Source organism: Oncorhynchus clarkii, chromosome 2 (genome assembly GCF_045791955.1).
Source record: "Oncorhynchus clarkii lewisi isolate Uvic-CL-2024 chromosome 2, UVic_Ocla_1.0, whole genome shotgun sequence".
Taxonomy (NCBI): domain Eukaryota; kingdom Metazoa; phylum Chordata; class Actinopteri; order Salmoniformes; family Salmonidae; genus Oncorhynchus; species Oncorhynchus clarkii.
The window spans coordinates 9,518,344-9,546,317 of NC_092148.1; the positions used below are offsets into that span (position 1 = coordinate 9,518,344).

The window sequence follows — 27,974 nt, forward strand, 5'->3', positions numbered from 1 at the left end:
ACCCCCTCAAAAAACATGAAAAAAAAACAAGTATTTTCATATATTTATTAAAATAACTAAAACAAAGTATATATGTTGTTAACACACACTAAAATGTCTACTGAAAATGGTTTCCCTAAAATGAAAGTTGTATTTTCACATAAATACATAAAGATGATTGTCACACACTAAGTGTCAGGCCAAACATTCCTGTCTGAAGGATAAAATTAACAAACAAATCCCAGAGTGAGACTACAGGGACATCAAAGAATACCACATAAACAAATACATATAGTTATGTACAAAGCTGGTGATAGTGGATGAAACGTCAGGTAACTGAAATGCATGCAAAAATGTGGATCATGTCAACAAGACTTCTTGCAAGGTTAGTAAGTACTTGTCAGAATGAATCATCTTCATTCCCTTTAGACTTTAAAGTGACATCAGTATTGGTGAGGAAGACTTCTAATCCACACATACTAGACCAAACATCCCACTTTCTCAACGAACAAAATAACAAACATGGCCTTCATAACTTTGTATAAACCATGACACTTCACTGTAGCCGTTACGTGACCATAAAAGTATATTTACAAAAAGTCAAAGATTGTCTTCCTCCCTTTCAGGTGTCAAATAAAGAGGATTCTAACAGTGGACTCTAGGCCACAGACACAGGAAGTAGGTTCATGGGTTACAGAAGGGTTTGATGGAAAACTATATCCTCTATCCTTAATGTGTTTCTGCTTCTCCAATACCTATATAGTGTAGCAACACTCACTCTATCCTGCCTTGGTGCCATGGTAAAAATATGACAAACTGGTTGTGTTCTGATTAGTTTAATACAGATTTCTTACCCTCCATCTCTCTCTTCGATCCCCCTCTCACTCAAAGACTCGTTCTGTTATCAGACCCTTACTAACCACAGGGTACTGCTATCACACCGTCTCTGGTCCTCTCTGTCAGTAGTAAAGTCCTTCAGACGGACTTCAACAGATGACAATAGATTATGACACTGGGTTAGAAAGAATAATCTGCTAAAAATAGTCTGCTATGAATAAATAGACTTCTATTGAGAATCAACTCTATCAGTATATCTACATCAACGTCCATACACAATCCAAAACCACACACACACACACACACACACACACACACGAGGAGGCTGGTGGGAGGAGCTATAGGAGGAATACATGTAACGGTATGAAACACAGCAAACATATGGGAACAGTTGACTGTTCCATGTATACCATTCCAGACATTACAATGGGGCGGCAGGGTAGCAAGGAAGGTTGCAAGTTCAAACCCCGAGCTGACAAGGTACAAATCTGTCGTTCTGCTCCTGAACAGGCAGTTAACCCACTGTTCCTAGGCCGTCATTGAAAATAAGAATTTGTTCTTAACTGACTTGCCTAGTTAAGTAAAGGTTAAAAAAAACAATGAGCCCCTCCTTCTATAGTTTCTCCCACCAGCCTCCTCTGACACACACCCACACACATTGCATATTGGGTGATGGTGATGGTCGTGGCTGTTGGTCAGTTGTTGTGGTCACCTCAGTTTAAACTTCATACGTGCATTGTGATGTTGGTGTGGTAGTAATGTGGTGGTGGTCTATTTCAGTCCGTTGTTGTTTAGCTTAGCAGGTTTGGTGTCGTTAGGTTAGCCCCTTCTCCTTCGCTTTCACCAGTTCAGGACTTGGTCTCAATGATTTTGATGAAGGGAAGAGGCTTGTTGGACGAGTTGCTGGGCTTCAAAGGCTTACTGTGGAGGAGAGAACAGAGAGAGAGAGAGAAATGAGATCGATGCCAAGGTTTTACTCTGGGGAACACATTACTAGTGAACAGCTGAGGGACACTATGGGGATGTGCAGGGGTTAGAAGTGTGTGTGGAGGTCTGTGTGAGGTCAGGTGATGTTTCTGGTCAGTCAGGGGAAAGTGTGTGGAGGTCTGTGTGAGGTCAGGTGATGTTTCTGGTCAGTCAGGGGAATGAGGGGCCAGGTGTGTGGTGAGTTGGTGAAAGGTCAGGTGTGTGGTGAGTTGGTGACAGATCAGGTGTGTGTGGAGGGCTGTGTGAGGTCAGGTGATGTTTCTGGTCAGTCGGGGGAATGAGGGGGCAGGTGTGTGGTGAGTTGATGACAGGTCAGGTGTGTGGTGAGTTGATGACAGGTCAGGTGTGTGGTGAGTTGATGACAGGTCAGGCGTGTGGTGAGTTGATGACAGGTCAGGCTTGTGGTGAGTTGATGACAGGTCAGGCATGTGGTGAGTTGATGACAGGTCAGGCGTGTGGTGAGTTGATGACAGGTCAGGCGTGTGGTGAGTTGATGACAGGTCAGGCGTGTGGTGAGTTGATGACAGGTCAGGCGTGTGGTGAGTTGATGACAGGTCAGGCGTGTGGTGAGTTGATGACAGGTCAGGCGTGTGGTGAGTTGATGACAGGTCAGGTGTGTGGTGAATGACAGGTCAGGCGTGCGGTGAGTTGATGACAGGTCAGGCGTGTGGTGAGTTGATGACAGGTCAGGCGTGTGGTGAGCTGATGACAGGTCAGGCATGTGGTGAGTTGATGACAGGTCAGGCGTGTGGTGAGTTGATGACAGGTCAGGCGTGTGGTGAGTTGATGACAGGTCAGGCGTGTGGTGAGTTGATGACAGGTCAGGCGTGTGGTGAGTTGATGACAGGTCAGGCGTGTGGTGAGTTGATGACAGGTCAGGCGTGTGGTGAGTTGATGACAGGTCAGGCGTGTGGTGAGTTGATGACAGGTCAGGCGTGTGGTGAGTTGATGACAGGTCAGGCGTGTGGTGAGTTCATGACAGGTCTATGATGGGTGTGTGTCTGCCTGAGTTACTGGATGTAAATTACCTATAGACAATCTGGGCGTGGCGGTCTGATGAGAGGTGCGAGTTTGACCTTTCACCTCCCAGGAAGTAGTCCATCTGATCATGCATCTCCCGATTCTAAACACACACATACAGTTGAAGTCGAAAGTTTACATACACTTAGGTTGGAGTTATTCAAACTTTTTTTTCAACCACTCCACAAATGTATTGTTAACAAACTATAGGTTTGGCAAGTCGGTTGGACATCTACTTTGTGCATGACACAAGTAATTTTTCCAACAATTGTTTACATTATTTCACTGTATCACATTTCCAGTGGGTCAGAAGTTCACATACACTAAGTTGACTGTGCCTTTAAACAGCTTGGAAAATTCCAGAAAATTATGTCATGAAGAAGCTTCTAATAGGCTAATTGACATAATTTGAGTCAATTGGAGTTGTACCTGTGGATGTATTTCAAGGCCTATCATCAAACTTAGTGCCTCTTTGCTTGACAGCATGGAAAATCAAAAGAAATCAGCCAAGACCTCAGAAAAATGGTAGACCTCCACAAGTCTGGTTCATCCTTGGGAGCAATTTCCAAACACCTGAAGGTACCACGTTCATCTGTACAAACAATAGTACGCAAGTATAAACACCATGGGACCACGCAGCTGTCATACCGCTCTGGAAGGAGACGCGTTCTGTCTCCTAGTGATGAACTTACTAGAGATGAACGAAAAGTGAAAATCAATCCCAGAACAATAGCAAAGGACCTTGTGAAGATGCTGGAGGAAACAGGTACAAAAGTATCTATATCCACAGTAAAACGAGTCCTATATCGACATAACCTGAAAGGCCGCTCAGCAAGGAAGAAGCCACTGCTCCAAAACCGCCATTAAAAAAGCCAGACTACGGTTTGCAACTGCACATGGGGACAAAGATCGTACTTTTTGGAGAAATGTCCTCTGGTCTGATGAAACAAAAATAGAACTGTTTGGCCATAATGACCATCGTTATGTTTGGAGGAAAAAGGGGGAGGCTTGCAAGCCGAAGAACACCATCCCAACCGTGAAGCACGGGGGTGGCAGCATCATGTCGTGGGGTGCTTTGCTGCAGGAGGGACTGGTGCACTTCACAAAATAAATGGCATCATGAGGCAGGAAAAGTATGTGAATGTATTGAAGCAACATCTCAAGACATCAGTCAGGAGGTTAAAGCTTGGTTGCAAATGGGTCTTCCAAATGGACAATGACCCCAAGCATACTTCCAAAGTTGTGGCAAAATGGCTTAAGGACAACAAGGTCAAGGTATTGGAGAGGATATCACAATGCCCTGACCTAGAACATTTGTGGACAGAACTGAAAAAGCATGTGCGAGCAAGGAGGCCAACAAACCTGACTAAGTTACACTGGCTCTGTCAGGAGGAATGGGCCTAAATTCACCCAACTTATTTTGGGAAGCGATTTAAAGGCAATGCTAGCAAATACTAATTGAGTGTATGTAAACTTCTGACCCACTGAGAATGTGATGAAATAAATAAAAGCTGAAATAAATCATTCTCTCTACTATTATTCTGACATTTCACATTCTGAAAATAAACTGGTGATCCAGTGAACTGACCTAAGACAAGGAATATTTACTAGGATTAAAAGTCAGGAATTGTGAAAAACTTCAGACTTCAACTGTAGGGTCAGAGGAAGTCAAACCCTACTCTGTGTTGCAGGCATAAAAGACTACAGTTCGGAGCAACAGTAGATGGTGAACAAAATACTACAAATCCCAGGTATGGTTAGTTGGTACTGACCTCTGCCTCCAGGAAAGCCACCTTCTCCTCCAGATCTCTGATGACACGGTCCCTCTCCTGGATCACCATACGAGAGTTCTGCAGCTGTACACACACACACACACATCCATGTTATAGTCCTGTTATAGCATGTTATATTCCTGATAAAGCATGTTATAGTCCTGTTATAGCATGTTATAGTCCTGTTAAAGCATGTCATAGTCCTGTTATAGCATGTTATATTCCTTTCATAGCATGTTATAGTCCTGTTATAGCATGTTATAGTCCTGATAAAGCATGTTATAGTCCTGTTATAGCATGTTATAGTCCTGTTATAGTCCTGATAAAGCATGTTATAGTCCTGTTATAGTCCTGATAAAGCATGTTATAGTCCTGTTATAGCATGTTATAGTCCTGTTATAGTCCTGATAAAGCATGTTATAGTCCTGTTTTTGTCCTGTTATAGCATGTTATAGTCCTGTTATAGCATGTTATAGTCCTGTTACAGCATGTTATAGTCCTGTTATAGCATGTTAAAGTCCTACAGTCCTGATAAAGCATGTTATAGTCCTGTTATAGCATGTTATAGTCCTGTTATAGTCCTGATAAAGCATGTTATAGTCCTGTTAAAGTCCTGATAAAGCATGTTATAGTCCTGTTATAGTCCTGTTATAGCATGTTATAGTCCTGTTACAGCATGTTACAGTCCTGTTATAGCATGTTATAGTACTGTTACAGCATGTTATAGTCCTGTTACAGCATGTTAGTCCCGTTATAGTCCTGTTATAGCATGTTCTAGTCCTGTTATAGCATGTTCTAGTCCTGTTAAGGCATGTTATAGTCCTGTCATAGCATGTTGTAGTCCTGTTATAGTCCTGATAAAGCATGTTATAGTCCTGTTATAGTCCTGATAAAGCATGTTATAGTCCTGTTATTGTCCTGTTATAGCATGTTATAGTCCTGTTATAGTCCTGTTATAGCATGTTATAGTCCTGTTACAGCATGTTACAGTCCTGTTATAGCATGTTATAGTACTGTTACAGCATGTTATAGTCCTGTTACAGCATGTTAGTCCCGTTATAGTCCTGTTATAGCATGTTCTAGTCCTGTTATGGCATGTTCTAGTCCTGTTAAGGCATGTTATAGTCCTGTCATAGCATGTTATAGTCCTGTTATAGTCCTGTTAAAGCATGTTATAGTCCTGTTATAGTCCCGTTATAGTCCTGTTATAGCATGTTATACTCCTGTTATAGCATGTTATAGTCCTGTTATAGCATGTTATATTCCTTTCATAGCATGTTATAGTCCTGATAAAGCATGTTATAGTCCTGTTACAGCATGCTATAGTCCTGTTATAGCATGTTACAGTCCTACAGTCCTGTTAAAGCATGTTATAGTCCTGATAAAGCATGTTATAGTCCTGTTATTGTCCTGTTATAGCATGTTATAGTCCTGTTATAGTCCTGTTATAGCATGTTATAGTCCTGTTACAGCATGTTATAGTCCTGTTATAGCATGTTATAGTACTGTTACAGCATATTAGTCCTGATATAGTCCTGTTAAAGCATGTTACAGTCAAGTTATAGTCCTGTTATAGCATGTTCTAGTCCTGTTATAGCATGTTATAGTCCTGTTATAGCATGTTATCGTCCTGTTAAAGCATGTTATAGTCCTGTTATAGCATGTTATAGTCCTGTCATAGCATGTTATAGTCCTGTTATAGTCCTGTTAAAGCATGTTATAGTCCCGTTATAGTCCTGTTATAGCATGTTATAGTCCTGTCATAGCATGTTATAGCATGTTATAGTCCTGTCATAGCATGTTATAGTCCTGTTAAAGCATGTTATAGTCCCGTTATAGTCCTGTTATAGCATGTTATAGTCCCGTTATAGTCCTGTTACAGCATGTTATAGTCCTGTTAAAGCATGTTACAGTCCCGTTATAGTCCTGTTACAGCATGTTATAGTCCTGTTAAATCATGTTATAGTCCTGTTAAATCATGTTACAGTCCTGTTAAAGCATGTTACAGTGCCAATATAGTCCTGTTATAGCATGTTATAGTCCTGTTATAGCATGTTATAGTCCTGTTATAGCATGTTATAGTCCCGTTATAGTCCTGTTATAGCATGTTATAGTCCCGTTATAGTCCTGTTACAGCATGTTATAGTCCTGTTAAAGCATGTTACAGTCCCGTTATAGTCCTGTTACAGCATGTTATAGTCCTGTTATAGCATGTTATAGTCCTGTTATAGCATGTTATAGTCCTGTTATAGCATGTTATAGTCCTGTTATAGCATGTTATTGTCCTGTTATAGCATGTTATAGTCCTGTTATAGTCCTGTTATAGCATGTTATAGTCCTGTTACAGCATGTTATAGTCCTGTTATAGCATGTTACAGTCCTACAGTCCTGATAAAGCATGTTATAGTCCTGTTATAGCATGTTATAGTCCTGTTATAGTCCTGATAAAGCATGTTATAGTCCTGTTATAGTCCTGATAAAGCATGTTATAGTCCTGTTATTGTCCTGTTATAGCATGTTATAGTCCCGTTATAGTCCTGTTACAGCATGTTATAGTCCTGTTAAAGCATGTTACAGTACCGTTATAGTCCTGTTACAGCATGTTATAGTCCTGTTAAATCATGTTATAGTCCTGTTAAATCATGTTACAGTCCTGTTAAAGCATGTTACAGTGCCAATATAGTCCTGTTATAGCATGTTATAGTCCTGTTATAGCATGCTATAGTCCTGTTATAGCATGTTATAGTCCTGTTATAGCATGTTATAGTCCTGTTATAGCATGTTATAGTCCTGTTATAGCATGTTATTGTCCTGTTATAGCATGTTATAGTCCTGTTATAGTCCTGTTATAGCATGTTATAGTCCTGTTACAGCATGTTATAGTCCTGTTATAGCATGTTACAGTCCTACAGTCCTGATAAAGCATGTTATAGTCCTGTTATAGCATGTTATAGTCCTGTTATAGTCCTGTTATAGCATGTTATAGTCCTGTTATAGTCCTGTTATAGCATGTTATAGTCCTGTTACAGCATGTTACAGTCCTGTTATAGCATGTTATAGTACTGTTACAGCATGTTATAGTCCTGTTACAGCATGTTAGTCCCGTTATAGTCCTGTTATAGCATGTTCTAGTCCTGTTATAGCATGTTCTAGTCCTGTTAAGGCATGTTATAGTCCTGTCATAGCATGTTATAGTCCTGTTATAGTCCTGTTAAAGCATGTTATAGTCCTGTTATAGTCCCGTTATAGTCTTGTTATAGCATGTTATAGTCCTGTTATAGCATGTTATAGTCCTGTCATAGCATGTTATAGTCCTGTCATAGCATGTCATAGGCCTGTCATAGCATGTTCTAGTTATGTTAAAGCATGTTCTAGTCCTGTTATAGCATGTTATAGCATGTTATAGTCCTGTTAAAGCATGTTATAGTCCTGTTATAGTCCCGTTATAGTCTTGTTATAGCATGTTATAGTCCTGTTATAGCATGTTATAGTCCTGTCATAGCATGTTATAGTCCTGTCATAGCATGTCATAGGCCTGTCATAGCATGTTCTAGTTATGTTAAAGCATGTTCTAGTCCTGTTATAGTCCTGTTATAGTCCTGTTATAGCATGTTATAGTCCTGTTAAAGCATGTTATAGTCCTGTTATAGCATGTTATATTCCTTTCATAGCATGTTATAGTCCTGTTATAGCATGTTATAGTCCTGATAAAGCATGTTATAGTCCTGTTATAGCATGTTATAGCATGTTATAGTCCTGTTACAGCATGTTATAGTCCTGTTATAGCATGTTACAGTCCTACAGTCCTGTTAAAGCATGTTATAGTCCTGATAAAGCATGTTATAGTCCTGTTATTGTCCTGTTATAGCATGTTATAGTCCTGTTATAGTCCTGTTATAGCATGTTATAGTCCTGTTACAGCATGTTATAGTCCTGTTATAGCATGTTATAGTACTGTTACAGCATATTAGTCCTGATATAGTCCTGTTAAAGCATGTTACAGTCACGTTATAGTCCTGTTATAGCATGTTCTAGTCCTGTTATAGCATGTTATAGTCCTGTTATAGCATGTTATCATCCTGTTAAAGCATGTTATAGTCCTGTTATAGCATGTTATAGTCCTGTCATAGCATGTTATAGTCCTGTTATAGTCCTGTTAAAGCATGTTATAGTCCCGTTATAGTCCTGTTATAGCATGTTATAGTCCTGTCATAGCATGTTATAGTCCTGTTAAAGCATGTTATAGTCCCGTTATAGTCCTGTTATAGCATGTTATAGTCCCGTTATAGTCCTGTTACAGCATGTTATAGTCCTGTTAAAGCATGTTACAGTCCCGTTATAGTCCTGTTACAGCATGTTATAGTCCTGTTAAATCATGTTATAGTCCTGTTAAATCATGTTACAGTCCTGTTAAAGCATGTTACAGTGCCAATATAGTCCTGTTAAAGCATGTTATAGTTCTGTTATAGTCCTGTTATTGCTAATTATAACATGTTATAGTCGTGTGTGTGTGTGTGTATCACCTGTTCGATCATGTGTCTGACTTTCCTCTGCTGGCTCTTCAGCATGTCATCTAGATGATGGATCTTCTCCTTCAGAATGGCCAGCTCCTTCTCCAACTGCTCTGACCTGAGAAGAACACACAGCGTGAGTGGCTGAGAACACTCCTCGTCTATATGTGTGTGTGTGTCTGTGTGTGTGTATGTGCTCGTGTGTGTCTTGGTGTTTGTGTGTGATCTGTGTGTGTGTGCTCTGTGTCAACTCAAATCACGTACACAGATTTGCAGATGTTATCGCAGGTGCAGTGAAATGCTTGTGTTTCTAGCTCCAACAGGGCAGTGTGTGTGTGTGTATGTGTGTGTGTGGGCTGTTTATTATCCTCCTCACCTCTGCTCCTCGTTCCTGCCCTCCTCTCTGATCTTGCGTAATTCTCTGAGTTCCTCCTCTCTGTTCCTCAGTGTGTCTCGTAGGGCTTGGCTCTCATGCGCCATGCCTCCCAGCAGCCTCTGGAGCTCCTCAATCCTCTGGTCCTTCCTCTCACTACTCTCCTCCACCCCCTTCAGCTTCTCCTCCTGCTCCCCCAGACGCTGGCGCAGATCCACACCCTCAGTCTGCACAGGAAAAGGACAGAGAGTTAGGTCATAGTTTCATGATTTACAACACGTTCGTCCGGTCCGGTCCGTCCGTCCGTCCGTTTTACCTGCAGTCTCTCTCTCTCCTCCTGGTGTTTCTTCTCGGCCTCCTGTAGCTGAGCATACAGACGCTTACTGACCTCCCTCATCTTGGCCCTCTCCACCTCATCCTCCCCTCCCTGAAGACAGAGAGAAAGAAAGAGGGAATAAAGGAACTGTTCAACTGGGAGAAAACTTATAAAACACAGTTTGTTTCCATAGATTTGAGTGAAGCTCCAATAATCCACTAATATCCTGTTCATAAACTCATTCAGCCACCTGACTGTTCAAAGCACTGTAAACTCCTGACTCCCCCGGTTCAGGGAAGTACTGTACTGTATACCGTTGTGTACTACTGTATTGTATACTGTTGTGTACTACTGTATTGTAAAGCATTGTACAGTAGTGTATTGTATACTGTTGTGTACTACTGTATTGTAAAGCATTGTACAGTAGTGTATTGTATACTGTTCGTCTCGGGCCTAACAACACCCGTGCCAATATATCCTCCAAACACAGTCTACTCTGGGATTATCACTTACGTACAGTATTGTGTAGTACTGTATTGTGTAGTATTGTTTTGTATAGAATTGTGCAGTACTGTATTGTATAGTACTCCATTGTATAGTGTAGTACTGATTTGTATAGTATTGTATTGGTTTCTCAGTGTTGATTTTACTGTAGTGGGAGCGGCTCGGCCCTTTCTTTACACACGTGAATCAGATTAATGACAATAGAGAGAGAGAGAGAGCGAAAGAGCGAGAGCGAGAAAACGCAAAATGCTAATATGCAAATAATTACAGAACAATCTATTTTTACATTTCAATGACAGAGGGAGGGAGAGAGTGAGAAAGAGTGAGGTGTGACTGTATGTGTCTGGGTGTCATAGCAGCGGTTACAAAGGGAGAGATTCTGATGGAAGCCAAACAGAGGCGAACGTTTTCCACTCATATTTCTGTAACGCCAACTGCTACTCATGCGTCATTCACACGCTGCACACACACAAACTGTTAAAGTCAGCCCTATTCACTCTTCTGAAAAGGCTCCTGAATCCTGACATGAATAGCCTTGGGAACGCCCATTACCTGTTTGGCCTCGAGACTAAACCAAAGCTATTAAACAGGCAGTCATCTGGGGAATGTAGAACAATGGAGGGAGAAGAACACAAACACACTCAACAACACAGGAGGAGAGGAAGGACGGAATGTACCAGGCCTTCCAGATCTCTCTCCTTGGGGGGTGTTCCTCTCCCTCACCTCTCTTTCTTCTTCTCCCCCTTACCTCTCTCTCTCTCTGTATTTGTGAATACACTCATACTAAAATGGACCCACACACACACACACACACACACACACACACACACACACACACAGAACCATGCCAATGATCTCGGAACTGGGTCAGTCTAAGACTTGATATGTAGGTGTTAGACGCACACATAAGCTCTCACACACATTTAAGCTCACACACACACACACACACATCCCACATGAACCTGTGCGTATAGGGCATGTGAAAAGCCCCTCACCTGCCCATCATCTTTAGCTCCTCCCTTTGAGGAAGAAGAGATGTTCTGATTGGAGGGAGTGCTGACTCCGTAGCCACTAGCAAGAAACTGGGGGGAGAGAAGGATGAAGAAAGAGAGGGAATAGTGAGGGTTGGAGAGAACGAGAAGCGATATGAGACACACATTTAGGTAGAAGTGACACACACAGGACATATTGCATATGTCATCAGTAGGTATCAAAATGAATGATTACACTAAACAACTGGTTCCATAACAACGCGTGTTCACATAAACATTATAAATGTGTTCCATAACAATACGTGTTCACATAAACATTATAAATGTGTTTCATAACAACACGTGTTCACATAAACATTATAAATGTGTTCCATAACAACACGTGTTCACATAAACATTATAAATGTGTTCCATAACAACACCTGTACACATAAACATTATAAATGTGTTCCTTAACAACGTGTTCACATAAACATTATAAATGTGTTCCATAACAACACCTGTACACATAAACATTATAAATGTGTTCCATAACAACACGTGTTCACATAAACATTATAAATGTGTTCCATAACAACACGTGTTCACATAAACATTATAAATGTGTTCCATAACAACACGTGTTCACATAAACATTATAAATGTGTTCCATAACAACGTGTTCACATAAACATTATAAATGTGTTCCATAACAACACGTGTTCACATAAACATTATAAATGTGTTCCATAACAACACGTGTTCACATAAACATTATAAATGTGTTCCATAACAACACGTGTTCACATAAACATTATAAATGTGTTCCATAACAACGTGTTCACATAAACATTATAAATGTGTTCCATAACAACACGTGTTCACATAAACATTATAAATGTGTTCCTTAACAACACGTGTTCACATTAACATTATAACTGTGTTCCTTAACAACACGTGTTCACATAAACATTATAAATGTGTTCCTTAACAACACCTGTACACATAAACATTATAAATGTGTTCCTTAACAACACGTGTCCACATAAACATTATAAATGTGTTCCTTAACAACACGTGTTCACATAAACATTATAAATATGTTCCTTAACAACACATGTTGTGGCGGCTTCCCTGTCCCATCTTACTGCTGTCCCCTGGACACTGTGATCACTTGGCTACATAGCTGATGCCTGCTGGACTGTCCATTAATCACGGTACTCCATTTCTGTTTGTTTATGTTTTTATCTGTCGGCCCCAGCCGCACTCAGGCTCTGTGTGTAGTTAATCCGACCCTCTCTGCCTAGTCAACGCCATTTTACCTGCTGTTGTTGTGCTAGCTGATTAGCTGCTGTTTTAGCTAGCTCTCCCAATCAACACCTGTGATTACTGTATGCCTCGCTGTATGTCTCTTTCAAATGTCAATATGCCTTGTATACTGTTGTTCAGGTTAGTTATCATTGTTTTAGTTTACAATGGAGCCCCTAGTTCCACTCTTCATACCTCTGATACCTCCTTTGTCCCACCTCCCACACATGCGGTGACCTCACCCATTACAACCAGCATGTCCAGAGATACAACCTCTCTTATCATCACCCAGTGCCTGGGCCCTACTCCGCTGTACCCGCATCCCACCATACCCCTGTCTGCGCATTATGCCCTAAACATATTCTACCATGCCCAGAAATCTGCTCATTTTATTCTTTGTCCCCAACACTCTAGGCGACCAGTTTTGATAGCCTTTAGCTGCACCCTCATACTACTCCTCCTCTGTTCCGCGGGTGATGTGGAGGTAAACCCAGGCCCTGCATGTCCCCAGGCATCCTCATTCGTTGACTTCTGTGATCGAAAAAGCCTTGGTTTCATGCATGTCAACATCAGAAGCCTCCTCCCTAAGTTTGTTTTACTCACTGCTTTAGCACACTCTGCTAACCCTGATGTCCTTGCCGTGTCTGAATCCTGGCTTAGGAAGGCCACCAAAAATTCTGAGATTTCCATACCCAACTATAACATTTTCCGTCAAGATAGAACTGCCAAAGGGGGAGGAGTTGCAGTCTACTGCAGAGATAGCCTGCAAAGTAATGTCATACTTTCCAGGTCCATACCCAAACAGTTCGAACTACTAATTTTAAAAATTACTCTCTCCAGAAATAAGTCTCTCACTGTTGCCGCCTGCTACCGACCCCCCTCAGCTCCCAGCTGTGCCCTGGACACCATTTGTGAATTGATCGCCCCCCATCTAGCTTCAGAGTTTGTTCTGTTAGGTGACCTAAACTGGGATATGCTTAACACACCGGCAGTCCTACAATCTAAGCTAGATGCCCTCAATCTCACACAAATCATCAAGGAACCAACCAGGTACAACCCTAAATCTGTAAACAAGGGCACCCTCATAGACGTCATCCTGACCAACTGGCCCTCCAAATACACCTCCGCTGTCTTCAACCAGGATCTCAGCGATCACTGCCTCATTGCCTGTATCCGCTACGAATCCACAGTCAAACGACCACCCCTCATCACTGTCAAACGCTCCCTTAAACACTTCTGCGAGCAGGCCTTTCTAATCGACCTGACCCGGTTATCCTGGAAGGATATTGACCTCATCCCGTCAGATGAGGATGCCTGGTCATTCTTTAAAAGTAACTTCCTCACCATTTTAGATAAGCATGCTCCGTTCAAAAAATGCAGAACTAAGAACAGATATAGCCCTTGGTTCACTCCAGACCTGACTGCCCTCGACCAGCACAAAAACATCCTGTGGCGGACTGCAATAGCATCGAATAGTCCCCGCGATATGCAACAGTTCAGGGAAGTCAGGAACCAATACACGCAGTCAGTCAGGAAAGCAAAGGCCAGCTTCTTCAGGCAGAAATTTGCATCCTGTAGCTCTAACTCCAAAAAGTTCTGGGACACTGTAAAGTCCATGGAGAACAAGAGCACCTCCTCCCAGCTGCCCACTGCACTGAGGCTAGGTAACACGGTCACCACCGATAAATCCATGATTATCGAAAACTTCAACAAGCATTTCTCAACGGCTGGCCATGCCTTCCTCCTGGCTACTCCAACCTCTGCCAACAGCTCCGCCCCCCCCCCCCCCGCAGCTACTCGCCCAAGCCTCTCCAGGTTCTCCTTTACCCAAATCCAGATAGCAGATGTTCTGAAAGAGCTGCAAAACCTGGACCCATACAAATCAGCTGGGCTTGACAATCTGGACCCTCTATTTCTGAAACTCTCCGCCGCCATTGTCGCAACCCCTATTACCAGCCTGTTCAACCTCTCTTTCATATCGTCTGAGATCCCCAAGGATTGGAAAGCTGCCGCAGTCATCCCCCTCTTCAAAGGGGGAGACACCCTGGACCCAAACTGTTACAGACCTATATCCATCCTACCCTGCCTATCTAAGGTCTTCGAAAGCCAAGTCAACAAACAGGTGACTGACCATCTCGAATCCCACCGTACCTTCTCCGCTGTGCAATCTGGTTTCCGAGCCGGTCACGGGTGCACCTCAGCAACCCTCAAGGTACTAAACGATATCATAACCGCCATCGATAAAAGACAGTACTGTGCAGCCGTCTTCATCGACCTGGCCAAGGCTTTCGACTCTGTCAATCACCATATTCTTATCGGCAGACTCAGTAGCCTCGGTTTTTCTAATGACTGCCTTGCCTGGTTCACCAACTACTTTGCATGGAGACGGGTCCTCTGGCAGTCTCTATGGGGGTGCTACCGGGTTCAATTCTCGGGCCGACTCTTTTCTCTGTATATATCAATGATGTTGCTCTTGCTGCGGGCGATTCCCTGATCCACCTCTACGCAGACGACACCATTCTGTATACTTCCGGCCCTTCCTTGGACACTGTGCTATCTAACCTCCAAACGAGTTTCAACGCCATACAACACTCCTTCCGTGGCCTCCAACTGCTCTTAAACGCTAGTAAAACCAAATGCATGCTTTTCAACCGTTCGCTGCCTGCACCCGCACGCCCGACTAGCATCACCACCCTGGATGGTTCCGACCTAGAATATGTGGACATCTATAAGTACCTAGGTGTCTGGCTAGACTGTAAACTCTCCTTCCAGACTCATATCAAACATCTCCAATCTAAAATCAAATCTAGAGTCGGCTTTCTATTCCGCAACAAAGCCTCCTTCACTCACGCCGCCAAACTTACCCTAGTAAAACTGACTATCTTACCGATCCTCGACTTCGGCGATGTCATCTACAAAATAGCTTCCAATACTCTACTCAGCAAACTGGATGCAGTTTATCACAGTGCCATCCGTTTTGTTACTAAAGCACCTTATACCACCCACCACTGCAACCTGTATGCTCTAGTCGGCTGGCCCTCGCTACATATTCGTCGCCAGACCCACTGGCTCCAGGTCATCTACAAGTCCATGCTAGGTAAAGCTCCGCCATATCTCAGTTCACTGGTCACGATGGCAACACCCACCCGTAGCATGCGCTCCAGCAGGTGTATCTCACTGATCATCCCTAAAGCCAACACCTCATTTGGCCGCCTTTCGTTCCAGTTCTCTGCTGCCTGTGACTGGAACAAATTGCAAATATTGCTGAAGCTGGAGACTTTTATCTCCCTCACCAACTTCAAACATCTGCTATCTGAGCAGCTAACCGATCGCTGCAGCTGTACATAGTGTATCGGTAAATAGCCACCCAATTTACCTACCTCATCCCCATACTGTTCATATTTATTTACTTTTCTGCTCTTTTGCACACCAGTATCTCTACCTGTACATGACCATCTGATCATTTATCACTCCAGTGTTAATCTGCAAAATTGTAATTATTCGCCTACCTCCTCATGCCTTTTGCACACAATGTATATAGACTCTCTTTTTGCCATTTATTTTCCTACTGTGTTATTGACTTGTTAATTGTTTACTCTGTGTGTATCTCTGTGTTGTCTGTTCACACTGCTATGCTTTATCTTGGCCAGGTCGCAGTTGTAAATGAGAAATTGTTCTCAACTAGCCTACCTGGTTAAATAAAGGTGAAAAAAATCAAATGTTCACATAAACATTATAAATGTGTTCCTTAACAACATGTGTTCACATAAACATTATAAATGTGTTCCTTAACAACACGTGTTCACATAAACATTATAAATGTGTTCCTTAACAACACGTGTTCACATAAACATTATAAATGTGTTCCTTAACAACACGTGTTCACATAAATATTATAAATGTGTTCCTTAACAACACGTGTTCACATAAACATTATAAATGTGTTCCTTAACAACACGTGTTCACATTAACATTATAAATGTGTTCCTTAACAACACGTGTTCACATAAACATTATAAATGTGTTCCACACAAGTTCACATAAACATTACAAATGTAAACATTATAAATGTGTTCCATAACAACACGTGTTCACATAAACATTATAAATGTGTTCCACACGTGTTCACATAAACATTATAAATGTGTTCCATAACAACACGTGTTCACATAAACATTATAAATGTGTTCCACACGTGTTCACATAAACATTATAAATGTAAACATTATAAATGTGTTCCATAACAACACGTGTTCACATAAACATTATAATTGTGTTCCACACGTGTTCACATAAACATTATAAATGTAAACATTATAAATGTGTTCCATAACAACACGTGTTCACATAAACATTATAAATGTGTTCCACACGTGTTCACATAAACATTATAAATGTAAACATTATAAATGTGTTCCATAACAACACGTGTTCACATAAACATTATAAATGTGTTCCACACGTGTTCACATAAACATTATAAATGTAAACATTATAAATGTGTTCCTTAACAACGTGTTCACATAAACATTATAACTGTGTTCCATAACAACACGTGTTCACATAAACATTATAAATGTGTGCACATACCTTGTGTTGTCCTTTGTTCTTGGTGGCCATCTGTTCCCTCAGGGTCTTCAGACAGTATCTCACCTGAGCAACAAACAAACAAACAAACAAACACACACACAGACACACACACGTTACTGACAGACTCACACACAGAGAGAGAAAGTGAGAGAGAGAATGTGTCTTACCTCCTGTATCTGGGAGACTTCATCTGACAACATCTTGAGACTCTGCTGGTGTCTCTGCTGCTCCTGTCTACGATCCTCCAGATACACCTGCAACACATGGAACACAGACATATTACACACACATTACACATTACACACCCTGGTAACACACACACCCTCAAACATTAAGCCCCACCCACCTTGATGACCTCAACCTTTTCAGCCTTCTCCTCAGAGGGTTTGATTGGTTCAGGCTTCAGAGCAGGCCTATCACTGGTTGGCTGCACCAGAGCAAACGCTCGTCCGATTGGCTAAAAAATCAGGGAGGGAGAGGAGTTTGTGATACTTGGAATAGTGTGAAAATATTTCCAAGCCTCCAGCATGTGTGAACATGAAGTGATTCTGAGTGTGGTGACATGAATGTGTGAGAGGAGTTACGTGCTGCAACACTAGATTAGGAAGAACACTCAGTGACGGACCAACAGGATATGACATCAAGATGTTCCATTCAGTCCCATATACAGTAGTAGGTATGATACTCAGAATAGCACTGAGAATGTCTGACACAAACTGACCATTAGAAAATGTACTAACCAGAATGAAACAGGTTAGAAACTAATGGTGGTCCTCTAAAACAGAAGGGGAGTTGTAGAATGTATACAGCATTATAACACACATCTGTCATTTAGGTCCACCGCTTCAAGAACAAACTCTGGAAACTATTTATCTGTGTATACAGGATTCCTGTGTTTGTGTGTGTGTGTGTGTGTATGTGTCAACAGTGTTCCTGTGTGTGTGTATAAAGCCCCCATAATCAGTAGACGTTACATTTAGCCCTGATTGCTGATCACCACCATTCCATAAACTCTAAACTTCTGTGGGACTGGTCAAAGAAAGAAAGAAAGAAAGAAAGAAGAGGGTTAGAGAGTGCGAGGGAGAAATAGAAAGCGCAAGAGAAAGCAAGAGAGAGAGAGATACACTGTATAAGTTTAGTAAGCTTGGCAGTGGTTTGTCTCTCCTCTCCAACACTGCTGTCTTAAGAACAGTCTTAAGAACAGTTTTAAGAGCAGTTGCATAAGACTCTGATGGAAACCGGATGGCAGCCATGACATTTTATGACCTGTTTGTGAGTCTGTGTGTGAACTAGCACCTTGTGTGTGTGTGTGTGCTACTCTTTTCTGATTCAACACACTATCAAAGTGTGTTAGGGACAGTGACCCCAGTCATCCCCTGGTCCACTACAACACACCAAAACCCTCAGCCAGTTCAGAAGGGCTTAACACTATGTATGTATGTATATTCATTTACAGTAACAGTGCAGGTTCAGAATTCTGTTCTGCCATTGACTTTTATCCACATATTACACATAGGGATACAATTCCATCCATCCAGGGACGGAGTTCCATGACTTCCTTCCTGTCCCCTCTGTTGTAATTGTAGGAGTCGGCTAATGCAGACAGAATTCTAGGTGTGTGTTGAGGGTCTAGGTCTGGTTTAGAGGTTAGGGTTCTAGGTCATGGTTCTAGGTTCTTACCTTGCTCCTTGGTTGTTCTGTGATCCTCCCGACCTGGTTCTGCTGGTGGAGAGTCAGCCTCAGTCTCCTGCACCCATCCTGACGAACGAGACGAAGAAAATACGAAATGAGAAGCAGTTACAAAGAGCCCGTTATGGGATGGAGAGAGAGATGGGAAGGAGGGAACTACTGGAAATGGAGGAGGGGAAAAAGAGGGAGGAGAAACTGAGTAATACTGTGTAGGGCAGAGAGGAAGAGGGAAGGTGGGAGGGAGAGAGAGACTGACTGGAGGCCAGTACCCAGTCAACTAGTGTGTAGGGAGCCAGTGGTAAGAGAGAGAGAGAAAGAAAGAGAGAGAACAGAAGCATAAAGTTGCTCAGAGACAGAATGTTCCATTTGAATGGCGTTCCAGATCGATGCCAGCACCAATAGGAATCTCCATTAGAATTCTGGGAGACAGGGCAGAAAACTGTACTGAAGTGGGAACATTTCCATGGTAACCAAGTCGCCCAGTAACCATAAACTAAATCTGGCTCCAAAACAATGCAACTCAGGAAGAGTGGGCGGGTGGGTCAGGGTAAAAACACACACATACACACACACACACACACAATGAGTCACTATGAGGGCAGTGAGGTCTGGTAGTGTGTCTCGCTGGACAGGGAACCCCCATATTACCAGCTGAGAGGGTTGTGTGTGTGTGTCTGGTTGTGTGTGTGTGTCTGGTTGTGTGTGTGTGTCTGGTTGTGTGTCTCACTGGACAGGGAACCCCCATATTACCAGCTGAGAGGGATGTGTGTGTGGTTGTGTGTCTGCATGAGGCTGAGGGAGCAGGGTTATAGAGATGATAAACCAGACTACCTGGAAACCAACAACACATCATGTTCTCTTTACTCTCCTCTGTGTACATTTCTGTGTCCTGAAGTCTAAACTCAAGTTAACTCTGAGACAAGACAGACACAGCAAATACTGTGGAGTTGTAAAGTGTTTGAACCCATGGAAACACACTGTGTGGTTAGCTACTGTTCCGTTGAATATTGACTGTGTTGTTTTGACCCATCCAGTCAGGCCAGTTAGGAGAGTTAGAGTATGTGAGGTATGTTGACGTTCTCTGTAGCTCTCTACACTGCCAGCTTTGTGTTGACGCACCAGAGTAGTGCATCACAAAGCCTCCTTTCATCAGCGCCCATTTTAAAACCATTACCCAGAAACCACCCACTAAATGTCTCATTCCTCACTACTGACTCACACTGACAGCCATCACAATGACTTAATGACACTTTGGCCAAAAACTCCTCCGGACAGATATAAGTAGCACTTCATTTCACTACAAGTAGTATCCACCTGGTAATTACTCAGGAAGTATGTGTTAAGAATGGGTAGGTGGTTTTCGGTATACTTACATGAAAGAATTCAACCCTTAACCAAATGGCATGTAGTAGTGCTTCTTTCAGTCAGTGAGGTAGCCATGGGCAGCGCCAGCGGGCATATCTGGCACATACAGTACACACTACCTACCAGGCCCGTGTGTCTCAGTAGAAATGAGGTAATAACAGGTATGTGTGTTGTGTAACGATGATGATTGTGTTAGAGAGAAGTGGTGTATGACAGACAGACACGGGTACCACTGATTACCTGTTAGGACAGGACACACACTCAACAAATACACATGCAGGAAAAGGAGAGGGGATGGCGGGGATGGAGAGCGGGAGCAGGGGAGGAGAGGACAAGGGAGTAGGAAGAGAGGGAAGATAGGTTCACCCTCTCCCTTTTTGACACTAAATACAATATAAAGAAAGACAGACAAAATGATGAGGGAGACAAAGACCAGCAGAGAGACAGAGAGGGAGAGAAGCGAGAGACAGCGAGATAGAGAGTAGAGATGGAAATTGAATTGAGAGAAAGAGAGAGCAAGAGCGAGATTGAAATTTAATTGAGAGAGAGACAGGGAGAGAGAGAAAAAGTAGAGAGAAATAAAGAGAGAGAGATATTGTTCTGTTAGATGAACAGTAATGCGTCCCTAGAGACAGGCCCCCTGGCCTCTCATATAAAAAACCATCATCGCCAGACCCACTGGTTCCAGGTCATATATAAGTCTTTGCTAGGTAAAGCCCCACCTTATCTCAGCTCACTGGTCACCATAGCAGCAGCCACCCGTAGCACGCGCTCCAGAAGGTATATTTCACTGGTCACCCCCAAAGCTAATTCCTCCTTTGGCAGCCTTTCCTTCCAGTTCTCTGCTGCCAATGACTGGAACGAACTGCAAAAATCACTGAAGCTGGAGACCCATATCTCCCTAACTAATTTTAAGACACACCTTGACCTACTACACTATCACAAACAACCAGGATCGGGTAATGGCAGCCATTCACAGGGAAAACAGCCTATGGCAACACAGACCCAATCTACCGCCCAGAGACCCAGCCTACCTCCCAGAGACCCAGCCTACCGCCCAGAGACCCAGCCTACCGCCCAGAGACCCAGCCTACCTCCCAGAGACCCAGCCTACCTCCTTGAGACCCAGCCTACCGCCCAGAGACCCAGTCTACCGCCCAGAGACCCAGTCTACCGCCCAGAGACCCAGTCTACCACCCAGAGACCCAGTCTACCACCCAGAGACCCAGCCTACCTCCCAGAGACCCAGCCTACCTCCCAGAGACCCAGCCTAACTCCCAGAGACCCAGCCTACCTCCCAGAGACCCAGCCTACCGCCCAGAGACCCAGCCTACCTCCCAGAGACCCAGCCTACCTCCCAGAGACCCAGCCTACCTCCCAGAGACCCAGCCTACCGCCCAGAGACCCAGCCTACCATTATAATAGAGCAGTAATGTAAAACCAGACTCAGCATGGTCTACAGCCACAAGGGATCATAGGACATTGACAAGGCAATTGTTTGTGACTGTGGCATCAGGAGAGAGGGAGAGACAGATAGAGAGTAGAGAAAGAGAGAGAGAGTAGAGAGAGAGAGTGGAGAGAGAGGGAGAGAGTAGAGAGAGAGAGTAGAGAGAGAGGGAGAGAGAGACAGGCAAAGCAGAACAGAGGAACAGAGGGAGAGAGTAGAGAGAGAGAGAGTAGAGAGAGGGGGAGAGAGAGACAGGCAAAGCAGAACAGAGGAACAGAGGGAGAGTTGTGTGATAGAGGCTGAATGACTCTTTCCACCCCTACACTGGAAACAGCAGACTACCTGCTAACACCATTTGATAGGAGAGTGGAATAGAGACCCATATAAACAACATCAACACAGAGAAATGTCAGTAAGAGCTCAGCGTTCAGTACTGTCCCTCCTCTGTCATAAACGGAACCTAAGAGAGCTGTAAACAGAGATAGTGGAGCAGGTATCAGTACCACATCACCAAGTACCTATGTTCCAGTCAGTACCACATCACCTATCAGTACCACATCACCTAGCACCTATGTTCCAGTCAGCACCACATCACCAAGTACCTATGTTCCAGTCAGTACCTACATTCCAGTCAGTACCACATCAAACATCAGTACCACATCACCTAGCACCTACGTTCCAGTCAGTACCACATCACCTAGTACCTACATTCCAGTCAGTACCACATCATCTAGTACATACGTTCCAGTCAGTACCACATCACCTAGTACCTACATTCCAGTCAGTACCACATCACCTATCAGTACCACATCACCTAGCACCTATGTTCCAGTCAGCACCACATCACCAAGTACCTATGTTCCAGTCAGTACCTACGTTCCAGTCAGTACCACATCAAACATCAGTACCACATCACCTAGCACCTACGTTCCAGTCAGTACCACATCACCTATCAGTACCACATCACCTAGCACCTACGTTTCAGTCAGTACCACATCACCAAGTACCTATGTTCCAGTCAGCACCTACGTTCCAGTCAGTACCACATCACCTATCAGTACCACATCACCTAGCACCTACGTTTCAGTCAGTACCACATCACCAAGTACCTATGTTCCAGTCAGCACCTACGTTCCAGTCGGTACCACATCACCTAGCATCTACGTTCCAGTGGGTACCACATCACCTAGCATCTACGTTCCAGTCAGTACCACATCACCTAACATCTACGTTCCAGTCAGTACCACATCACCTAGCACCTACGTTCCAGTCAGTACCACATCACCTAGCACCTACGTTCCAGTCAGTACCACATCACCTAGCACCTACGTTCCAGTCAGTACCACATCACCTAGCACCTACGTTCCAGTCAGTACCACATCACCTAGCACCTACATTCCAGTCAGTACCACATCACCTAGCACCTACGTTCCAGTCAGCACCTACATTCCAGTCAGTACCACATCACCTAGCACCTACGTTCCAGTCAGCACCTACGTTCCAGTCAGTACCACATCATCTAGCACCTACGTTCCAATTAGACGTGCACACAGGTAAATAAGACCTGCACACGGGTAAATAAGACGTGCACACGGGTAAATAAGACCTGCACACGGGTAAATAAGACCTGCACACGGGTAAATAAGACCTGCACACGGGTAAATAAGACCTGCACACGGGTAAATAAGACCTGCACACGGGTAAATAAGACGTGCACATGGGTAAATAAAAAGAGTGTTATGAGCAATGTCTGTTCTTTCCTCTGGGGGTACTAGGTGATAAATCTGTACAAATGATGACAGAGTTATGGTCTCCTGTGGAATGAGTTCTAGGCATGTACCTATTCACCTTTTTGCTAGGGAGTAGTACTTTCTACCCTAGCAAAATACATACTTAGCAACAAGACCTGCATGAGTTACTGCTTCCTATAGTGTGGAAATGGAATGAGTTTGTCTTGTTTCGTGTGAGTTACTGGTTCCTAGTGTGGAAATGGAATGAGGTTGTCTTGTTTAGTGTGAGTTACTGGTTCCTAGTGTGGAAATGGAATGAGGTTGTCTTGGTTAGTGTGTAAGTTGATGCTTCTTCTACTAGTTCCTGGTGGTGGGAAGACTGTTTCTGGTTCCTCCTCATAGATGAGTCAGAAGGTCATGTCTTGCACAGTTCCAGACAGTGATGTCACATTCTCCATAGCGAGGTAATGGGGAGGGATGGCGGAGGGGTGGGTGAGCTCAGTAAACATGAGGAATCAGGGTGGATCATGAGGCATTATTTAAAAAGTAGGAATGCTGACAAAAGCCCAGTGACGGAAAAGAAGAGACTTATCAAAACTCTCTGGTGACTGGATGGATGTTATATTTGAGAATGAATGAGAGTGTGAATTAATAGATAGTCATGAAAAATGTACTGTTCTGTTCTGTCAATGTTCTGCGTAATATCAATACTCACTCTCACACAAACAGAGTGTTCCTTCTATCCAGGTATAGTTCAACTACAGCTGGAGGGCACACATACCTGCATACACACACAAACACACCCTTCACTGTTGCAACTTTGGGAACATTTATTTTCCTTATATTTCGCAGTCCTCCTCTTCTCATAACTTTTAGCCTAAATGGACTTTAAAAGGTCTTTCACAAGGCTATGGCACAGAATCAGCACATCATCCTATATTTATTCCATGTTGCTGTATCTCCCTGGTCTTAATAACCATATTCCTCCTATATTTAATCCATGTTGCTGTATCTCCCTGGTCTTAATAACCATAGTCCTCCTATATTTATTCCATGTTGCTGTATCTCCCTGGTCTTAATAACCATATTCCTCCTATATTTATTCCATGTTGCTGTATCTCCCTGGTCTTAATAACCATAGTCCTCCTATATTTATTCCATGTTGCTGTATCACCCTGGTCTTAATAACCATATTCCTCCTATATTTATTCCATGTTGCTGTATCACCCTGGTCTTAATAACCATAGTCCTCCTATATTTATTCCATGTTGCTGTATCTCCCTGGTCTTAATAACCATATTCCTCCTATATTTATTCCATGTTGCTGTATCACCCTGGTCTTAATAACCATAGTCCTCCTATATTTATTCCATGTTGCTGTATCTCCCTGGTCTTAATAACCATATTCCTCCTATATTTATTCCATGTTGCTGTATCTCCCTGGTCTTAATAACCATATTCCTCCTATATTTATTCCATGTTGCTGTATCTCCCTGGTCTTAATAACCATATTCCTCCTATATTTATTCCACACTGCTGTATCTCCTTGGTCTTAATAACCATATTCCTCCTATATTTATTCCATGTTGCTGTATCTCCCTGGTCTTAATAACCATATTCCTCCTATATTTAATCCATGTTGCTGTATCTCCCTGGTCTTAATAACCATATTCCTCCTATATTTATTCCACACTGCTGTATCTCCCTGGTCTTAATAACAATATTCCTCCTATATTTATTCCATGTTGCTGTATCACCCTGGTCTTAATAACCATATTCCTCCTATATTTATTCCATGTTGCTGTATCTCCCTGGTCTTAATAACCATATTCCTCCTATATTTATTCCATGTTGCTGTATCTCCCTGGTCTTAATAACCATATTCCTCCTATATTTATTCCATGTTGCTGTATCTCCCTGGCCTTAATAACCATATTCCTCCTATATTTATTCCATGTTGCTGTATCTCCCTGGCCTTAATAACCATATTCCTCCTATATTTATTCCATGTTGTTGTATCTCCCTGGTCTTAATAACCATAGTCCTCCTATATTTATTCCATGTTGCTGTATCTCCCTGGTCTTAATAACCATATTCCTCCTATATTTATTCCATGTTGCTGTATCTCCCTGGTCTTAATAACCATATTCCTCCTATATTTATTCCATGTTGCTGTATCTCCCTGGCCTTAATAACCATATTCCTCCTATATTTATTCCATGTTGCTGTATCTCCCTGGCCTTAATAACCATATTCCTCCTATATTTATTCCATGTTGCTGTATCTCCCTGGCCTTAATAACCATATTCCTCCTATATTTATTCCATGTTGCTGTATCTCCCTGGCCTTAATAACCATATCAGATACGATAAGAATGTGGGTGTAGAATGTTTGTTGTTCCATTGTATCTGATAAGGACAACGTTGTATTAACGGGTGATTCTAATTTGAGAGCTGCATCGTTCCCACACCCCTAGTTGTTTATGTTCAAATATAAAACAAGATAAACCCGACTAGCACGAACAAAGCATAGGTTATGTATCTAGCCGTGTGCTTCATCATTTGACTGTGTACCTTGACCTTATAATCCAGTTTTATAGCCCTATACAATGCTGATAGGTAAGTTAAATTCTTAAATTCTGATAGGCTGTTGCTCCTGGTAGAGGTTAGCTATAGGCACATATCTAGGATCAGTGTACCATACTTAAGTCCAAACCTTGACCAAAGGGGGTGAAAAGTTAAGGGCCAACATCATGCTAGTGCTGATAGCTGTTGTATGGCTCTGCAGGAGACATGTTGTGGGCCAATGGTCAGGCCCCAGATAGACAACTGTCTCTGATGATGGTCTGTGTTCTAACAGGGTCAATGATTAACCTTCTCCAGCCAGACAGGAGATTAAGAGCTTCTATACCAGGGATAATGACTGGTGATGTAAACATCTAGGTGGAGCAGAGCTCAAATGACCTTATAAGGGAACTTGTATAAGCCTGGTTCTCAGTCTGGATGTAGTGTGACTGCCCTGCAACCAAAGGATCACTGGTTCAATGCCCCTCACAGATGTGTTCCACACTAAATCACTACAATTATGATACATGACAATGCCTAACGGGCATAGAGCAGGTGTGTCAAACATACGGCCTGGATCCCGCCCACGATGGGGACCAATCCTGCCCGATTCTGGTTTGAGGAAAAAAAAAAAAAAAATTTATTTGGGGGGGGGGGGGGGCAAACACAATATACTCAAAAATGACTAAAAGCAAATAATGGACCTATATTTATACAGTTTATTGACTGTGGACAGCTCACTAATAATCACAGAAGAAGGAGGAAGACTGAATGCGCCCCCTGGGACAGAATGAGTTCGACACACCCCTGGCATAGAGAGAGGACACTGAGGAAGCTGTCTTACTGTAGTGTAGATAGTAGTGTCAGCCAGAAGACTAGCCTGTAAGCCCTACATGAAGATGCTCACTTGTGACAGCAGTCTGGTCCCTCTGGCCAGATCACAGATGTTATTTGGGCTAATATGGTGTGTGTGTGTGTGTGTGTGTGTGTGTGTGTGTGTGTGTGTGTGTGTGTGTGTGTGTGTGTGTGTGTTAATACTATAATTACTAGAAAAAGCCCCTTAACACCAGAGGAAGCCAGTAAGCCCGATAAGACTTCAGTCAGGAGGATCTAAGACCAATACTCAGAAGTTAATTCATCTCTTCTTGTTTATTCTTACTTTGGGACACAAAATGATACCACTAAAGTAAGGTATTGTGCTATCGGTTAAACTAAATATTGTAATTGATCTCAGATTATAATGCAAAATATATTTGCATATCCAACAGGTTGGCATGAATAAATGAAAAATATATATTTTAAAAAGTGTGGTAAATAAAGCAGCCACATAGTGATAGCATAACCTTTGACACACGTCAGTGGCGCCCCTCGATCTGCCTGCCAGACTGTCTAGCCATCCGGTACGCTGTGAGAAGGAAAGTAAAAACATGTTCACTTAAATAGTTATTGTCTTACCGCTGTTCTCTCATCAGCTCTGAGGTCCTCAAATGTACACAGACTCCGCGTTACCCCGTTCATCTTCACACAGATAAGATAGATAAATAACTATATAGCTTAAATATGAAAGAGTTGTTCAACTTTGCTTATATAGTATTATTTTCTCTAAACAAACAGAGAAAACGGATTTTCGTCCTCTTGTCTCACTCTCGCCCTCGCAGACGGAAGATCACGGTTTATTATAACAATAGTCGACGCTGCTCCAGTCGATAAGGTTTCGTCAGGCAGTTCCCTCCACTCCCGCCCTCCCCCAGGAATGTATGCGTGTGACCTCAGTGCACAGGCAACTAAGATGTTGGATAACTAAAGATAGTTAACCATCGAACAAAAAATTATCCGTTTCTGTCTACTTAAGGGGGTGGCTCTCTCATAGACACCAATACGAAAGCAGTTGGGTCTGGTATTCTTCTTCGTTCATTGACTTCCATGAAACAGAAAAAAATAGGGAGTGGGATGTCTCGCTGCCTCTTCTTTCTCTGTAGCCAGCTCACGCCCCCGCGCTGCGCGCTACAAC

General features: G+C 42.8%; 2 protein-coding genes across 5 annotated transcripts in view; one reads left to right on the plus strand and one right to left on the minus strand.

The window, feature by feature from the left end:
- Window positions 1–27,974, plus strand: part of LOC139420860 (protein C1orf43-like) — a 65,133-nt gene that overhangs the window by 12,934 nt on the left and 24,225 nt on the right. The gene's annotated exons all lie outside the window — the stretch shown is intronic.
- Window positions 28–27,957, minus strand: LOC139420847 (tuftelin-like). 4 transcript variants are annotated; one of them, XR_011635547.1, is made up of 13 exons: window positions 27,419–27,957; window positions 18,849–18,926; window positions 17,515–17,625; window positions 17,336–17,422; window positions 17,169–17,231; window positions 11,295–11,381; window positions 9,796–9,906; window positions 9,483–9,706; window positions 9,119–9,224; window positions 4,596–4,679; window positions 2,832–2,926; window positions 1,446–1,737; window positions 28–1,211 (listed from the first exon to the last, which is right to left on the minus strand). XR_011635547.1 is itself a non-coding variant. In XM_071171199.1 (12 exons), exons 1-12 carry the CDS (start codon window positions 27,479–27,481, stop codon window positions 1,665–1,667), a joined length of 1,182 nt encoding a protein of 393 aa, XP_071027300.1. In that variant the 5' UTR covers window positions 27,482–27,957; the 3' UTR covers window positions 32–1,664. The 4 variants fall into 4 exon arrangements, 1 of the variants encoding a protein (XP_071027300.1); XR_011635548.1 differs by having other exon boundaries at window positions 32–1,141; window positions 1,422–1,737; XR_011635549.1 differs by having other exon boundaries at window positions 38–1,141.